This window comes from Xyrauchen texanus, chromosome 9 (assembly GCF_025860055.1).
Source record: "Xyrauchen texanus isolate HMW12.3.18 chromosome 9, RBS_HiC_50CHRs, whole genome shotgun sequence".
Taxonomy (NCBI): domain Eukaryota; kingdom Metazoa; phylum Chordata; class Actinopteri; order Cypriniformes; family Catostomidae; genus Xyrauchen; species Xyrauchen texanus.
The window spans coordinates 46,002,805-46,023,386 of NC_068284.1; the positions used below are offsets into that span (position 1 = coordinate 46,002,805).

General features: G+C 36.8%; 1 protein-coding gene across 1 annotated transcript in view; it reads right to left on the reverse strand.

The window, feature by feature from the left end:
* The window catches only part of LOC127649370 (piezo-type mechanosensitive ion channel component 2), a 129,887-nt gene that overhangs the window by 87,784 nt on the left and 21,521 nt on the right, over window positions 1-20,582 (reverse strand). The window contains 4 exon segments of the mRNA XM_052134428.1: window positions 145-358; window positions 2,977-3,238; window positions 9,373-9,535; window positions 15,926-15,968. Coding sequence (XP_051990388.1) covers window positions 145-358; window positions 2,977-3,238; window positions 9,373-9,535; window positions 15,926-15,968 — 682 coding nt within the window.

Consider the following 20,582-nt stretch of genomic DNA (forward strand, 5'->3'; position numbering starts at 1 on the left):
CATAGGAACACAATTTAAAAAATAAATAAAAATAAAAAAGCGTGAACGATGTGAACATCAGATGAACTTATTGAAACTTATTGAAAGTTATTTTCTGGATGTCCTCAGTGTGTGTGTGTGTGTGTGTGTGTGTGTGTGTCTGACCTGGTGTAGCTGTCGTTGGCTTTGATGGCGTCCTGGAGGAACTGGAACTGGTTAGTATAAAGTATGATTAGATGTCCAGCACTGAAGATAGCCATGAGAACACACAGACAGCTGAAGAGGAGCATGTCAAAGGTCTTGCAGAATGACCACCACGTGCACAGACCCAAAAACACAAAGAAGTAGACGGCTGACGTCAGAGAAGGGAGCATCATACCTGAAGACAAGACGATAGATTATCAGAAAGACACGGTCTATAATCCAAATTCATAATCCCAATATGAACTCAAATATTTCTCGTCAAATTCTTCATGCAGGACCAAATGATCTGATCTATGATATCCATATTATAGTGTGTCTTCAACTTGTGGGAAAGTAAAATCGTATTTTTTACACTAGTTTATTTAATTTGTCTAGTAACAATGTCCAACAGTGTTTGCACATGCATCACAGGAGATTTGTTATTTTTGTCATGAAAAGTCCCAGCACAGTGTCATTTAAAGCACATCTCAAATACTGTACTGTGTTTAATTATGTGTTGGAAATTAAATTTGTATGTTTTTGAAATAAAATCGCTGACTTGGGCTAACTTCAAAGCTATCATTTTATGTATCCTAAATAAACACAATCAAATGATGTTTTCACACTTTCTGAATAAATTTGGCAAATTACAGTTTGATTAAAAATTATTAAAATATAAAAAATAAAAAATTAACTGTGGCAGGGCAGAGGGCGGGCCAATATTAGGCCCGTATTAGGCTAATTAAGCCTCCGAGAGGGACCGGGTGTGTAGGATCACGATCCGGCCCCGCCCTCCGCCCTGCCACAAAAACGTATCTCATATTTTTGAGTTTTTTTATTTTCTCCCCAATTTGGAATGCACAATTCCCAATGCGCTCTAAGTCCTCGTGGTGGCGTAGTGACTCGCCTCAATCCGGGTGGTGGAGGAAAAAGCTCAGTTGCCTCTGCTTCTGAGACCGTCAATCCGTGAATCTTATCACGTGGCTTGTTGAGCGCGTTACCATGGAGACCTAGCGCGTGTGGAGGCTTCACGCTATTCTCCGCGGCATCAACGCACAGCTTACCGCACACCCCACCGAGAGCGAGAACCACATTATAGCGACCAAGAGGAGGTTACCCCATGTGACTCTACCCCAGGGATGGATTATGACCTGCAAAGGCCCTGGGACCATTTATCTCCAAGGGTCCCCCTCCAATTGTTGTATTTGGGGTTTCGTATTCCTGCCCAAAAGTTGTTGAGTGGTGGGTGGTAGGGTGTTCAATGTTCCCAAAAGTTGTTGATGGGGTGGGGGGTTTCGTTGTTCATGCCCAAAAGCGTTTTCGAGCTGGGGGATCACCAACCTAGATCGCGCAACCTTAAAGCCAAGGGGCCCTTGACAATTTAAGGTTGTGCCCCATTGGCCCGGTCAGTAATCCGTCCTTGCTCTACCCACCCTAGCAACCGAGCCAATTGGTTGCTTAGGAAGCCTGACTGGAGTCACTCAGCATGTCCTGGATTCGATCTTGCAACTCTGGGTGTGGTAGTCAGCGTCTTTACTCGATAAGTTACCCAAGCCCCACTTGTCTCATAATTAATCTCAAGGATTCTCTTCATTGACACTTTTGTCCACCTGGTTAACAAGTACACTAACTGTACTAGTGTGGTGAAGTCGGTTGTTTATGTATATTTCACTCTTCAGATTTTCATAGTTTAATTTGTATTTTATATTATATGGAATTATATGGTTCTCAGCAGGAAACCGATGGAGTGCGTACTCCAGGTAGGGAAGGAGGTATTGCCCCAAGTGAAGGAGTTCAAGTACCTCGGGGTCTTATTCACGAGTGAGGGGACAATGGAGCGGGAGGTTGGCTGGAGAATCAGGGCAGCGGGAGCGGTATTGCACTCGCTCTATCGCACCGTTGTCACGAAAAGAGAGCTGAGCCGAAAGGCAAAGCTCTCGATCTACCGGTCAATTTTTGGTCCTACCCTCACCTATGGTCATGAAGGCTATAGGTCATGACCGAAAGAACTAGGTCGTGAGTACAAGCGGCCGAAATGGGCTTCCTCAGAAGGGTGGCGGGCTTATCCCTTAGAGATAGGGTGAGTCAGTCTTCCGTGAGGAGCTCGGAGTAGAGCCGCTTCTCCTTTGCGTCGAAAGGAGTCAGTTGAGGTGGTTTGGGCATCTGGTAAGGCTGCCCCCTGGCCGCCTCCCTAGGGAGGTGTTCCAGGCACGTCCAGCTGGGAGGAGGCCTTGGGGAAGACCCAGGATTAGGTGGAGAGATTACATCTCCACACTGGCCTGGGAACGCCTCAGGGTCCCCCAGTCATAGCTGGTTAATGTGGCTCGGGATAGGGAAGTTTGGGGCCCCCTGCTGGAGATACCCCTGCGACCCGACTTCGGATAAGCGGTTGAAGATGGATGGATGGATGGATGGATCATTTGTATTTTTATAATGGTTTATTTATAAAGTTTTATATCGAAAGTCTGAGTCTGCGACAAGGCTAAAACAGTTAAATCTATACTTAATACAGCTTTTTCTAAAGTCCCAAAAATAAATGACAAAGACCTGGTAAAAGGTTTCCAATTCATTTGCAATGTGACCTCCATAGAACAAAACGAAAAAATTTGAAATCTAGTTTTCATAAAAACCAACCCATGGGACATGAAATTGCAACCCATTAATGTTATTGCTCTTATACTCTTACTGTATGTCAACAATTGTCCCATTCATGTCTACTTGTATTTTTTCCAAGGAATTTTAGGAGAAACATCGAACATGAAGGTGATAACTGAGATCTTGATCCAATCAAAGACATGTTTGTTGGTATCTCACCTGTCAAACCGAGCAGAATGGTGACCACCACCTGTCCAGCGGTTGTGATGAGGTTGCCGATGATCTCCTTTAGTTTATTTGCCACTCCTGCAACTCTGCGCAGGATCTTCATCTTTGTGCTCTCCTCCACTTCTTCCTCTTCCTCCTCCAGGCCTTCCTCCTCCCTCTCATCGTCCTCTGCTTCATCTTCTGCATCAAAGTCTTCATCAAAGAGCATTTCATCATCATTGTCGTCAATTTCCACTTTCTCGTCACTCTCCTCCTGTGTGTGGGCGATATAATCGTTAAACATTAATTCCAATTTGAGGTCGACCGATAGTGGATTTTCCCAATACTGATAACTAAGGTGGTGGAAATGCTGTTAACCCTCTAGGGTCGACGGACGCACTGGCATCATTTTCGGGCATACAGATAAGTGTAAGACATCATTAGAGACTACAAAGGGTCTACTTTTATTATAGAAAACTGTTCTTTTAAATTGTAAAAATAGTCAAAAATATCACTGTTTTTACTGTATTTTGGATCAAATAAATGCAGCTTTGCTGAGCAGAAGAGACTTCTTTTAAAAGGTTGTGTAGGTCTAAAATTAAGTAAAGTCTTTATGTAAAGAAAATGTATAGTCAGATGACTTCTTTTAACTTAAAACTTGATTTTGATCAGTAAGTCTCCTTACAATCATTCTCTTTCTGCCACATTCCTCATTGATAGTCCCAGGGGAGGGGTCTTTTGTCTCCACAGGTGTGAATTACAATCAATATTCATGATAGCCTCCTCGCATATGACCTTTCTAACACTAAAAGTGTCTTACAAAAGTTCATTGACTATATTGTTTTGTATGAATAAGTGATCAGGATGGTTTTCACATCATTGTGTAGCAAAAACTCTAGTCTACAAGATCCAGTTCTCAAAAGTCTTGTGGACAAATCTTTAGTATGTTTTATATGGCCTTATTTCAATGACTTAACATTTATGTTTTTTCAAAAACCATACATAAACTTTATTTTCTGAAAAATACAAACATGTACACACATGTTGCTCACATATTATTTTAGCCCAGTTTGTGCTGAATACAGTGTTATCAGACTTTAGCCATTAATATGTTTGTTATTATGACGTCATCGACACTATGACCTGGTAAACACTTAAATTCTTAATTAGAACATTATAAACTGTCATATTGTTAAAGTAGTAAAAGATTGGATCTATTTCAAAGTTGTTACATAAATGATGGTGAAATAATGAATGAGTCATTTTATTATATACAGATATAAAACATGAGGAAGGTGTGTTCACAATGTTATAAATCTTTCAGCACACACTGCATGCGAATCTGTGGATCATATGCGGAGGGGTTTTACCAGAAAAGACATGAACAGATGGGAAACAGGGTTTTTTATTTGTGTTTTCAAATCACACCAGCACCTCCTGAACACAGACACAGCAAACTGGCCTGCGTTTGCTGCAGGGCATGATGGGAATTCTCATACACATTTATTATTCATGATGGAAGAGCAGATTAATACAATTAATATGATGTTAAATATATCATATAGTATACTCGTATTACCGGCACTGTTGTACAAGCTTGTAATGAAATTGTAATGATTTATAAATAATTAATGAGGGGAAGGTTATTTGCATACATTAGAAAAAATATGCTTTAACTAAAAGCAAACTAACAAATAGCGTACATAAAAAATAAATACATACTGTATTATCTAAATAAGCAACGAGACATCTTGTTCTAAAGTTTACCATCACTATTGATATGCATTTATAAAGCTTTTTTTAATGTGCAGATTAATGACTTCATACACGTTTTAATAAGACAACATATTGTACAAATTTACATTAGGATTTTTTTTTCAACAGAAATTTGAATTTGTTATATATTGATTATTTTCCAATTTCAATGAGTTAATTTTTTAAACAACATCAGTCCTGATCATAACTACCAAATATTCATTCATTTTCAGGATGATCTTTTATATATATATATATATATATTAGGACAATTTCAGCACTTTTTAAATCAGTGATTAATTGCAGTTAACTGAAAAATTATGTGATTAATCATGATTAAAATTGTAATCGACTGACAGCACTAACATATATATATATATATATATATATATATATATATATATATATATATATATATATATATATATATATATATATATGACCAGATGAGGTTTAATAAGGGAGTTTTCTCTGCATAGTTTAAAACGCTTTAATTTAAAATACTTGATTATCAAATCAAACTAAAAATATATGGATTGAAGTAAGGATAAAATATAGATGAATTTTGTCAGTGATGACAGATTTAAATATAGATTTCCCCATGAGGTGTCAGTAATTGTTTTTATTTCACCTCCATTCTAAATTAAAAAGAAGACAAAGAAATAAAATAAATAAATATCGGCATAGATTTTTGCAGAAAATGTGTAGTTCTGAAAAAATTAAATCGGGACCAATTTAAGGGTAAAACCGATATATCGGTTTACCTCTAATTTAAATTATATTTTCTGCTTCTCATACTACTTTTGTAGATTACAGTATGCATACTACCCAAAGTTTGCACTTTTCAGTATGCATAAACTGACCCGTTGACCTGCTACATTTGCTCAAATATGCAGTATACAACTAGAACACAGACCACCAGAACAAATATTATCTCACCATGCAATGGGCTCAACTTTAGCTTCCATTTCCAATGTTGACTTACTGGCTGAGTTCAGAATGACACACTTCCATACTACTCTTCATATTTCTGCCATTTAAGGCAGAATTAGTAAGAGTAGTGAGGTAGTACTCCATTCTGAACCCCAACATTATTTGATCGGACTGCCAATAGCCAATATATCACAAAACTGGATTGCAATGCATTGAAGCAGTTTTGATTTCCTAGATGACCGGACGTCACTCACTAAATTAAACCTGCTATTCCTGCTTAACTCATTATATCATCTGACTACCGTAAGCTCTACATTTTTTACACACAGTTGGATCGAAGCTGCGAGATAAATGTAAGCGCAGCGTAGTTCTAGCGGGAAGACTAGCAGCTGTACATCATCGCACCATTAGCTGGGTAACTCTTAGCCAATCGCAGGTAAGCCATTGCTTTATAAGTCTGCTCGCAATCTATCACATTGCTGTTCAGTTCAATGTGCTAACACGGCAACCTCCTCCACCCCACCACCACCTGTTGAGTCCCAACCTGCATGAGGGTAGGCCATCGCCTATGCGTCCTATTTCCAACAGGATATGACGGTTCCGAGTAGCATTTTTAAAATGAAATATGCTACGTAATGAGATAAATTAACACCAGTGCAGCATACTGCTGTGAGAAATGATTGCTGTAGCATCATACATACTTTAAAAAACAATCAAATATATTTTAGGCAGTATACAGAATATACATCCCAGTATGCTAGTATTTCATTCTATGTAGTACCTGCTCTGGATCTGTTGTGGATTAACCCTGATCTCTAAATCTCTCACAAACAAACAATAAACCCAACCAGTGTTGTAAATGCACCATATGTGTGGCCAACAGCACAGGAAACAGCCTCCTGTTAGCGGTAGCACATACTGCTAAAAACCAGTAAACGTTTAGCTATACGGCACGAAGCTGTTCTTTAAAACTCTCTATAAAGATGTCTTCTCTCATCACACCTTCTCACCCTCACAGCAAAACAATCAACATACCAGAATACTATTGAAGACTAAATCCCATCTTGAAAATATTGAAGACCCCATGGAATTAACGACTAGCATTAGCCCCCATGAAATGTAATAATTCAGTTCAATATACATGTACGAGGCTCACAATTCAACTTCACTTAGGGGCAGATTCACGTACGTGCTAACTGCGCTCGTTTAGCACCGATTCACTAAAGGAATTATGCAGCTCAGGCAACGGTGCAAACGCACCCACACAATCGCTGCTGAACTCAATTTGCATGCGCTATTTGACCCATCCTGCCGGGACTGAATAGCATCACTTTGACCTGTAGAACATATAGTACGCGTGCTTGACGACATAACGCTCTTCAACATCATTAGATGAGTATTTGATTAATTACTGCTGAAATGATCGGTTGAAAATGTTCACAAACATCTCTTTGAAATAAAATTCATAGCGTGATGTAAATTGCACAGAGTTTTGTGAATGAAACACAATCTTTAATGAGCCTAATTTACATAGAAAGGAGGCGTGTTTGCATGGAAAGGAGTGACAATGACTTTCTTTAAATATTGAAGATGAAGTGCAATTTCAGCACCGATTGAACCCGCTAAATGTGATTGTGGGCGGTTAGTGAATAAGAAAGTCTATTCATATTATGTCAAGATATTGCATATATAATAATGATATGAGCTGTTAATGTTTGAAATAATACAAAAGTATACAAATAATGAGTATTTAAATTGAGTTTAGCATCATTTGTATATCAAGCACTAAACTGGTACTGTCTCTTTTACAACCGCCATTGTTAAAGAGACAGTACCAGTTTAGTGCTTGATATACAAATGATGCTGAATTTAACAGTTCAGTGTCTCAAAGACAATTCCTTTTAAAGTTCTTATTAATTTCCATGACTTTTCCAGGCCTGGATATTAAAATTCCCTGATATGTCCAGAATTTTCATGACAATGGAAACCCTGAATGTAAATATTTTTATGAATTTTTAAATGGTTAAGATTCTGCTATCTATGAAAATATGATTCAGGTCATAACAATGAATTTTCTATATATATATATATATATATATATATATATATATATATATATATATATATATAAAATATATATATATATATATATATATATATATATATATATATATATATATATATATTATAGAAAATGTATATTTGTATTATTTGTTATTATAGTGTCAATTTAACATATTAATTCAGTGTGATTAATTGTATAAAAAATAATGTGTTAAAAAATGTATGCAATAAATCATGTCCCCGGATCGTGATAAGGAAGATTCCTGAGCAATTCAAGCTTGTAGTACCACCTGTTTTCTCCAGGGGGCAGTAAGAGAAATTCTCTGTATAGGCAACGTGCAGCTTATACAGAGAACAAACCACACTTACTGACAGCAGACAGCACAACATGAGGACGTGTTCTTGCATTCACAGCATGCTGGAGCTTAAATCCGAACCCAGGGATCTCAAGATGTGTTTATACACAGCGACCTAAAAATTTTATATTTATGATGCGATGCAACCAAAGTGAGACGCTCCAAAAGGGGTTTTCAAGAGGGGGGATTACCAAACTAGATCGCACAGACTTAAAGCACAGGGCACCCCCGGGCAGTCAAGGGCCCCTGGGCACTGGCCCATTTGCCCGGTCAGTAATCCGTTCCTGGTCTGACACAGATGTACACTGACGCATCCTTAAACAAGCCCTCATAATAAATCTCAGACTAATTGACAAATTCAGTTGCAAAAATCGATTGCTGTGAACTGTGTGCCAATGATTGTCTTGTGTTCAATAATATGCGAATAAACAATATATTGGACTCTAAAGACACTTTTTGTATTGTCTTATCAATGCTTAACTCATCTGCCACATTTGAATTATTTGAATATTATATACATACATACTGTATATATATATATATATACAATTTAAATTATTTAAATATAACTATTTATAATTATTTTATCATTATATATTAAATTATTGTTATTACAGGGGCTTTCTCAGCAAATATGTATACAAGCGATGAACTGCGATAAATAATTAATATTTTAAAATGTCCATCAAGTGACAATTCAAGTACTGTATACTTAAATATACATACATATGTTATAGTTATTATATAGTATAAAGTATTTTTGAACAATATACAGTATCTGTATGTGCAAGAAAAAAAATATCTTTAAAATTAAAATTTATTTACAATAATTAGTGTAATTTAGTGTAAATTGGAATAATAGCAATACATTATACAGGTGAGGCAGAACTTCATGGCAGCTTTATTCAAAAACACACTTTTTTCCTCAACTATATTTTTCAACACATTCTTCCAGTGCTTCCAAGATTAGTCATTCACGCAATTTCGACACATTTTATGCTACGTTAGCCAGCTACACAACGTTAGATAGCCCACAGTTTTAAGGAACAGGATTCGAATAACAATGTTCACATCAAATTACATCAAAGAAAGTGAAATCTGTAAGACTGCAAGAAATAAAAACACATGTACAATAGATGATGTGAGGTCGCACTGGCCCAACCGGGAGAGTTTCGTCAACTGGTCACTGTGAATATCAGGGGTGTTGGCTGAAATTCCTGTAATTCTGGTCTGGACAGCACATGTTCTCTATGTTGTGTGCATGTGTGTGTGTTTGAGGTATGCAGTAACTCTGACGCACCTGTTCCTCTGGCTCAAACTCATGGTTGTCCTGTGCCATCTCCTCAGTTGGCCGTTTTTGCACCAGACTTCGGCACAGCAGCCAAACCGACAGACTCGCCATGAACATGCCGATGTCCGGGAAGAAAACTCGGATACCGTTGCCAGCATCTGCACCAATAACACTATACACACACACACACACAAACATATATATAATATAACTTATGCATATAGACACTTTTTGCCGATTTTGTACTCTGGTGTCAAAACAACTTGGTAGTAACATCTAGTGTTTCTTGTTCTACATAATTTCCACATTTGACGATTCTTACTTGCAAATTTATTCAGGCTATTTGACAGAGAAATGTTTGTCTTTATGAGACTCCCAGCATTTACTGTAACCTGTTCCAGGTGAATGCATCTATAACAAACGAACGACCATGGGCATCGCCAGAGTCCCTGTTAAACCGCACAACATCTGTGAGACTGGAGAGCAGCTGTGAGAATGCAGAATATTCCGGCAGCATTTTCCAGTTTGAACGTCTGGCACATCTGCTTCTCCACCCAGTTCAATAAAATTAAGCTTGCACCATATTAAAGGAATATAAATAATTCTCGTAAAACACATACTGGGTTCTCCTAAAACTTCCACAACAGTGTTTCCCAAGCTTGTGATGGGTCGAGTCGTTCAACATGTCTGCACTTCAGACATTATGGGCCCTATTTTAAGTTTGCTAAGCGCAGAACTAAGCTATAAGTCACATGCGCAAAGTCAGTGGGCATGGCAATGAAGTTTGGGTATTTTCATGCATGCATGCGCTATAGTCTAAGTGCAAGTGGGCTGGGTCAAGTGCAATTTAATTCTGAGGTTCTTCTCCGGTTATTGCACCTTCTGCGTCCTATTATATAGTCAGTTCTCTCAAGCGCCAGTGATATAAACAAAGAAAGCAAATTCATAATAAGTTGATTTTCTTTTGTGCATTAACTGCGTCCTTGTTGAGTGTAGGCATATTTCTATATTTTATACGCATGGAGAATGTGGTTCTTGTCAAAATTTGGATGTAGAATGGAATTATAGAGAATGCAAGTATAAAGTTAAACATATGGTGAATGCAATAATCTCAAATGTATGGAATGATTAATGCATTTAGACGACATCGTAACATGCCCTCCAGTTAGGAATTACAGTCAAGGTTGATTCAGGGGAACTGAACCATTAACATAGACACGAATGGAATTTTTTATACATTTTCCATGCATTTATCCAGAAATATGACCAGATTTCAAGAGATTTCACTAGTACTCAAATAGTGGTGCCCAAACCACTGCACACCTGATTTGTTTGTTAGAGTCACATACAATAAGATTTTGAGTACAGAATCATACCTAATCTAGACCAAACTAAAGGTAGATCTGCCGTTTAATCAGTGTCGATATTGGCTTTTTGGAAATGAAAGCGCAGCGTAGTTCTAGCGGGAAGACTAGCAGCTGTACATCATCACATCATTAGCTGGGTAACTCCTAGCCAATCGCATGTAAGCCATTGCTTTATAAGTCTGCTCACAATCCATCACATTACTGTTTCAGTGTGCTAACACGGCAACCTCCACCACCCCACTACCACCAGTTGAGCCCCGTCCCACGCGGGGTAGGCTCCTCGCCCCTGCCTTCTATCTCCGGCAGGACATGACGGTTCCGGGTACAACTCCCTCGGACCGTCGGACGGGGCCTACGCCAAAGAGAGAGACATTACTTTCTGTTTTACATCTATAAAATAAATGGCATCTTAAACTTCAATCAAGCCTGCATGTCTTCCCAATAGAACTATCGGTTACCAGCAAAAATATTTTGTATTTATTTTTTTATTCCTCATCGATAAACTTTATCCGGAGGAATATATATATATATCAAGATAAATAGTGGAAAAGGAGTGCATAATTTTGTCACTTCAGAAGACATGGATTAAACCACTATGAGTCATGTGGATTACTTTTATGCTGCCTTTATGTGCTTTTTGCAGCATTGTATTAACTTGCATTGTATGGATATAGTCACATCATATCTCCATCAAAATATCTGCGTTTTTGTTCTGTGAAACTAAGAATGTTATACGAGTTTGGGACGGCATAAGGGTGAGTACATGATGAGAGAATTATCATTTTTGGGTGAATTATTCCTTTAAAAACCTCATCAGTTTAGTAGAACATTTTACTTGCTTTTAGCGCCACTCTGTGGACATTTCACCTCAGAATGGCCACAATACATGTAACGAACCATGTGATGTAAATTTGCAAAATTGTCACCAGAGTCACATGATTTTCATGAGATCAGGCTGTTTAAAAGAGCTGAATTTTCCCAAAAACGTTCCTGATGTCGTCCATTTCCCTCCTGTGTTCCACATTTCTCCCATGATTCCCTACCAGCCCAAAGAGCAGAGAGGCGTCAGTGTGCCTTTATGTTACGGATTAATGCCTTTGCTCTACTAACAGGCCAATTAGGATCATAAACAGCTGAACTTCCTGCCACTTATGGTGAATCTAGCCATCTGACCAGCGCTGCTTGGAAAAAGGTGCATGTCTGAGATTCCCGTACTTAGGAAACCGCACCTAATAGAATCACAGTCAGCCGAGCGCACACTAATATCAAGGTAGGCTTTGAAAAATTGGGCTGTCAACAGTGGGTCAGGTTTAATTGGGTTTCATGTTCATCACTGAAAACCGTTGGTTTGGAAGGTAAATTTTGGAGCCACGCTAGTGGACGGCAGACAGCTAGCCACAGGCATAAGTGGAGTGTAATGTTATCTGTTTCTGTTTGCTGAGGTACTTAAAATCGAAAACATATCCCTCTTATGTGTGTGCCATTACACATTTTTAAGTGATTGTGTGTGTTCGGAAGGCCACAAGTGCTAAAGGTTTAAACAAGCGCATTGGCGAGCAATATCCTGTGAAGTAAAGCCGCAAATTATTTTTCCAAGTTAGCTATGGCATCAGTTGCATTAGGCTGCACTGCTTAATAAAATTTGGCACGTTAACAATTTTTAAATGTGATTCACTCATGGTGACAAATGTTTTATGGCTAAACACAACAGGTGATTCTTTTGAATCTACAGCATGAAACATACAGTGCGACCAAAGTAGTCTAATTCTGGAACAAATTACACTTATGAGCCATTTCTTTTAAATCTATTGTGCAAAACATAAAACAAAACAAAGCGTAGTCCAATTCCTGAACAAATGAGTCAGTTCTTTTGAATCTACAGTGCGAAACATAAAGCGAAGTGAAGTTTGATTCCCAAACAAGTGACTCTTGTGACCCGGTTCTTTTCAATCATACAGGGTGGCCCGTGTAGTCTGATTCCCGAACAAATGACTCTTACGAGCCGATTCTTTTTCATCATACAGCGCTACCAATGTAGTCCAATTCCTGAATGAATGACTCCTACAAGATGGTTCTTTTGAATCTACAACATGAAGCATACTGTGCGACCAGTGTAGACCGATTCTGGAACAAATGACTCTTATGAGTCAGTTCTTTTGAATCTACAGCGCAAAACATAAAGCGAGTCCAGTGAAGTTTGATTCCCAAACAAATGACTCTTATGACCCGGTTCTTTTCGATCATACAGGGTGGCCCGTGTAGTCTGATTCCGAACAAATGACTCTTATGTGCTGAATCTTTTGATTCATAATGTACGGTGTGACCAGTGTAGACTGATTCCCAAACTATTGACCCTTATGAGCCTCTTATTTTGAATCTACAGTGCGAAACATCCAGCGCTACCAATGTAGTCCAATTCCTGAACAAATGACTCCTACAAGACGATTCTTTTGAATCTATAGCATGAAGCATACTGTGCGACTAGTGTAGACCAATTCTGGTACAAATGACTCTTATGAGTTAGTTCTTTTAAATCTATAGCGCAAAATATACAGTTTGACCAGTGTTGACTGTTTCCGGAACAAATGACTCTCATGGGCTGGTTATTTTGAATCTATTGCGTGAAACACACAACACGACAAGTGTAGTCCAATTCCCGAACGAATGACTCCTACAAGATGGTTCTTTTGAATCTACAACATGAAGCATACTGTGCGACCAGTGTAGACAGATTCTGGAACAAATGACTCTTATGAGTCAGTTCTTTAGAATCTACAGTGCGAAACATAAAGCGAGTCCAGTGAAGTTTGATTCCCAAACAAATGACTCTTATGACCCGGTTCTTTTCAATCATACAGGGTGACCCTTGTAGTCTGATTCCTGGACTAATGACTCTTACGAGCCGATTCTTTTTCATCATACATTCATTCAAACCTTTATTTAACCAGGATAAAAACTCCTTGAGATTACAAATCTCTTTTACAAGAGTGTCCTGACAAGTAGCAACATTGCACGTACAAATAGTTACAGAAACACTTACAGGTAAATACATAATACACACTTTCACTCATCATATTCAAACAACTATGTAATCATAAAAAATCTAGGTCATAAATCAACTTAATTTAAGAACAGTGACAAACAGACTGACTTTCTGCAAGATCCTTTAAAACGCCTTTAAAGGAATAAAATGAAATCAACTCCTTCAACTGTAGCTCATTTTGTATCTGATTCCATGCTGATGGTGCTGCAAAACTAAAAGCCTTTTTTCCAAAAAACAGTGCGGGCTTTAGGGACTGCCAATAAAAACAAATTTTGTGAGCGCAGGTAATATGTCCCTGCAGACCTTGGAATAATGTACGTTTTCAGATAAGGAGGAAGTAGTCCTAATACTGCCTTATAAATGAAAAGATGCCAGTGCATCCAACGCCTGAATAGAGAGGGACAACCATCCTACCCGAGAATACAGTAAACAGTGATGAGTGCTGAGATTTTAAATTTGCTATGAATCTCAAGGCTCCATGAAACACAGTGTCCAAAGCATGAAGACATTGAGAGGTTGAGTTCATGTATAAAATATCTCCATAGTCCAAGACAGATAAAAATGTTGCATTTACTAATTGTTTTTTGCTTCAAAAGATAAACAGGACTTAATTCTGAAGAAGAAACCTAACTTCAATTTCAATTTTTTAACCAAATCTTGGACATGCATTGTAAAAGACAGTGATTGATCAATAGTGATGCCCAAATATCTGTAATGTGACACTTTTTCGATTTCTATACCAGAAAGTGTACAAATATTTGGGACGTAGTTTTCAGTTGATTTTCCCAGAGTAAAGGTCATCACTTTAGTTTTTTAGAGTTTAAAACCAGTTTTAAAGTCGCCAAATTATATTGCAAAATGTTAAAAACAGATTGTAAATTTGTGATTGCTTGACCTAATGTGGACCCAGAACAATAAAGAACAGTATCATCAGCATAGAAATGATAATTTGTATATTTTATATTATTGCAAAGGTTATTTGTATAAATAATAAAAAGAAGAGGCCCAAGGATTGAACCTTGAGGCACCCCTTTTAAAATATTTAGGGAAGCAGAAGTAAGGCCGTCTACTTGCACACATTGTGTTCTCCCCGATAAGTAACTATTGAACCATCCCACTGCTTGTTCTGATAATCCAATAGAAATGAGTCTTGCGTGACAAGTGTAGTCCAATTCCTGAACAAATGACTCCTACAAGATGATTCTTTAAAATCTACAGAATGAAGCATACAGTGCGACCAGTGTAGACCGATTCTGGAACAAATGACTCTTATGAGTCAGTTCTTTTGAATCTACAGTGCGAAACATAAAGCGAGTCCACTGAAGTTTGATTCCCAAACAAATGACTCTTACGAGCCGATTCTTTTTCATCATACAGCGTGACAAGTGTAGTCAAATTGCTGAACAAATGACTCCTACAAGACGATTCTTTTTAATCTACAGCATGAAGCATACAGTGCGACCAGTGCAGACCGATTCTGGAACAAATGACTCTTATGACCCGGTTCTTTTCAATCATACGGGGTGACCAGTGTAGCCTGATTCCCGGACTAATGACTCGTACGAGCCAATTACTTTGAATCTACAGCGTGAAACATAAATCAGAGTAATTACTGGATAATTGTTGATATGACAATATGTTGTCAAAGATCCTCAATTGTGTTTTATAATAAGAAATAGAATACATAAATATCTTAATTAGTCTATGTAAATTACATTTATTATTTCCTGATATTTCTTCCTCAAATGTACAAAACAACTCGTTAATGGAACTGTTAAGGCACCAGAATCATTAAGAGGAATTGCGTTAAATTCCCATCTCTAAATTGAAGGTAAAAACAAATGTATGTGCCTATGCAGCAGAAATTGTGTGCATTATTTTGCATAACTTTAGAATGCATTTAGAAATTAATGAGACGCAGTTTCCTTTTCCCCATCAATGCTTTCGATATTAAACTGAATCAATAATCTGTTTGTTGTAGGTTTTGTGTCCTGCTATAAAAACTGGTTGTAAAACTTGTTTCAATTAAAAACCTTTCACATTCACAAGAGCAAAAAGTAAGAGTTTCATAAACAAGCATAAACTGAAAAATTCATAAAACATTTCTCAGGCAATTTACAGGCTTGTGATTAAAGTAAGCGCTTGGACTCACCTCTCGAAACCAATCTGTCGTATTGATTTCTCCCACATTGAACCTGGTGAATAGAAAAGATAAAGGTTTACTACCCATTGTATAGAATTTTCCAGCACACTGACTGAACAGGGCGATTCAACTGTTAACTACCTGTGTTGTGAGGTTTCATTAAAAAAAAAAGAAATAAAGCCAAAGGTCATTTTAGGTCATTTTAGGTCATTTATCGTGTTGCTGTGGCTGACAAATGTGTTACATTGGAGTTTAAAGTTTGACTTTCGTAAAACTGCCACAGAAACATCAACTCCACTTCCAGTGTGACTGTATTATTTACAGTAATGACAAATCAATATGTCAGACTGTGTTCTTACTAAATTAGGAGAGTAATTAGGTATTGAATAACCTTTGAGACGGAGATACTTTTACAGTCAGGGGTCACTGGCTGACTTCAAGAATAGTTGCAACTCAATATTTCAATTATAGACTGCTGGATTGATAGATTGTTTGTTCTAGAACGACACTGTTCTAGTGGGAGGACACATGTTTAGATGCACATAAGAAGGATCGATTTTTCAAAGCAAAATATACACGTCATTTCCCCGAGACAGATATTGGAAGAAATGGATTTCGTAAACATTTACTAAGATGTCAATAAAGGAAGGTCAAAACCTGTCAAACGTCAGTGTGTGAAAATGGCAACAACAACAAAAAAGAAAGAAAAAGAAAGGAACAGCTTTCTCTAGAAACTCATCAGTCCATCATTGTTTGTTGGGGCAATGGGGCAGTGTTGGCTCAGTGGTTGAGGCTCAGGGTTACTGACCAGAAGGTCAGGGTCAGGGGTTCAAGCCCCAGCACCACCAAGATACCACTGTTGGGCCCTTGAGCAAGGTACTTAACTACAGGTTGCTCCAGGGGGATTGTCCCTGTAATAACTGCACTGTAAGACGCTTTGGATAAAAGCATCTGCCAAATGCATAAATGTAAATTGTTTTGAGGAATGAAGGCGATACAATGCTTGCAATTGTCAAAAAAAACTGAAGATTTCATACTGAGGTGTAACTACAGTCTTCAAAGACAAAGCACAACTGACTCTAACAAGGACAGAAAGAGATGTGGAAGACCAGATGTACAACTAAACAAGAGTATAAATACATCAGAGTCTCTAGTTTGAGAAATAGACGCCTCACATGTCCTCCGCTGACAGCTTCATTGAATTCTACCCGCTAAACACCAGTTTCATGTACAACAGTAAAGACTGATAACTCAGGAGGACTTATGGGAAGAATGGCAAAGAAAAGTCACTTTTGAAACAGAAAGACAAATAGAAAAGGTTCGAGTGACAAATAAAAATTGGAAAAGAGTGTTATGGATCTTAATCCCATTGAGCTTTTGTGGGATCAGCTAGACTTTAAGGTGTGTGAGAAGTGGCCGACAAGACAGTCACATCTATGGCATTCCATAAGAGCAAAATCTGTATATTATTACAAACTTTTGGCTGCCAGTGTGTGTGTATATATATATATATTACATTAGATATAAATGTCACTATGTGTTCAGTTTAAATGTAATGCCAGCATAAACCAGAGAGGAAAGTGTCTAAATAAATATATATATTTTTTTTTTTAAATGACCAGTTCCAGAAAGCATTACAAAAACTAGAGACAGTAAATAGTCTTTAGTCCCTGTTCAGTGTGCAGGGACATGAGTAATGTGCGTCCAGTATTCAGAGGAGAACAGTTGGTGGGTAAAAATGAATCTATGCTGCAGATTTCCCATAAGTCCTCAACACAGACATTAGTTAAACTGGCAAAATGAGTCATTTCTCCTCGTCTTGACATGAACACCACTTGTCCTGTATATACAGTATGGAGTGCATTTTTATGCCTCTCTATTAATATTAACACTTTGAGAAACACAAATCCTAACACAAGGACTGACCATAATCTATATTCATTTTCTATAATGCACTTTACTATACTACTCTACACTGTACTGTACTATACTAAACTTATTCAACACTACAATACACTGTACTACACAAAACTGTACTGTACTGTACTATACTAAACCATACTATTCTATAATGCACTTTACTACACTATACTATTCTACACTACACTGTACTGTACTATACTAAACCATACTATTCTATAATGCACTTTACTATACTATACTACACTATTCTACACTACACTAAACCATACTATTCTATAATGCACTTTACTATACTATTCTACACTACACTGTACTGCACTATACTAAACCATACTATTCTATAATGCACTTTACTATACTATTCTACACTACACTGTACTGCACTATACTAAACCATACTATTCTATAATGCACTTTACTATTCTACTCTACACTGTACTGTACTATACTAAACCATACTATTCTATAATGCACTTTACTATACTATTCTACACTACACTGTACTGCACTATACTAAACCATACTATTCTATAATGCACTTTACTATACTATTCTACACTACACTGTACTGCACTATACTAAACCATACTATTCTATAATGCACTTTACTATTCTACACTACACTGTACTGCACTATACTAAACCATACTATTCTATAATGCACTTTACTATTCTACTCTACACTGTACTGTACTATACTAAACCATGCTATTCTATAATGCACTTTACTATACTATTCTACACTACACTGTACTGCACTATACTAAACCATACTATTCTATAATGCACTTTACTATACTATTCTACACTACACTGTACTGCACTATACTAAACCATACTATTCTATAATGCACTTTACTATACTATTCTACACTACACTGTACTGCACTATACTAAACCATACTATTCTATAATGCACTTTACTATACTATTCTACACTACACTGTACTGCACTATACTAAACCATACTATTCTATAATGCACTTTACTATTCTACTCTACACTGTACTGCACTATACTAAACCATACTATTCTATAATGCACTTTACTATACTACTCTACACTGTACTGCACTATACTAAACCATACTATTCTATAATGCACTTTACTATTCTACTCTACACTGTACTGTACTATACTAAACCAAACTATTCTATAATACACTTTACCACACTATACTAAACTATTCAACACTACAATACACTGTACTACTCTACACTGTACTGAACTATACTAAACCATACTATTCTATAATGCACTTTACTATACTATACTACACTATTCTACACTACACTGTACTGCACTATACTAAACCGTACTATTCTATAATGCACTTTACTACACTATACTATTCTACACTATACTGTACAGAACTATACTAAACCATACTATTCTATAATGCACTTTACTATACTATACTATTCTACACTATACTGTACTGCACTATACTAAACCATACTATTCTATAATGCACTTAACTATACTATACTATTCTACACTATACTGTACTGCACTATACTAAACCATACTATTCTATAATGCACTTTACTACACTATACTATAATATTCAACACTACACTACACTGTACTACACTATCCTATACACTGTACTGAACTATACTAACCCATACTATTCTATAATGCACTTTACTATACTATTCTACACTACACTGTACTGCACTATACTAAACCATATTATTCTATAATGCACTTTACTACACTATACTATTCTACACTACACTGTACTGCACTATACTAAACCGTACTATTCTATAATGCACTTTACTACACTATACTATTCTACACTATACTTTACTGCACTATACTAACCCATACTATTCTATAATGCACTTTACTATACTATACTACACTGTACTGCACTATACTAACCCATACTATTCTATAATGCACTTTACTATACTATACTACACTGTACTGCACTATACTAAACCATACTATTCTATAATGCACTTTACTATACTATACTACACTATACTAAACCATGCTATTCTATAATGCACTTTACTACACTATACTATAATATTCAACACTACACTGTACTGCACTAAACCGTACTATTCTATAATGCACTTTACTATACTATACTACACCGTACTGCACTATACTAACCCATACTATTCTATAATGCACTGTACTGCAGTATACTAAACCATACTATTCTATAATGCACTTTACTATAATATTCAACACTTCACTGTACTACACTATCCTATACACTGTACTGTACTATACTAAACCACACTATTCTATAATGCACTTTACGATTCTACACTACACTGTACTGCACTATACTAAACCATACTATTCTATAATGCACTTTACTACACTATACTATTCTACACTATACTTTACTGCACTATACTAACCCATACTATTCTATAATGCACTTTACTATAATATACTACACCGTACTGCACTATACTAACCCATACTATTCTATAATGCACTGTACTGCACTATACTAAACCATACTATTCTATAATGCACTTTACTATAATATTCAACACTTCACTGTACTACACTATCCTATACACTGTACTGTACTATACTAAACCATACTATTCTATAATGCACTTTACTATTCTACACTACACTGTACTGCACTATACTAAACCATACTATTCTATAATGCACTTTACTACACTATACTATTCTACACTATACTTTACTGCACTATACTAACCCATACTATTCTATAATGCACTTTACTATACTATACTAC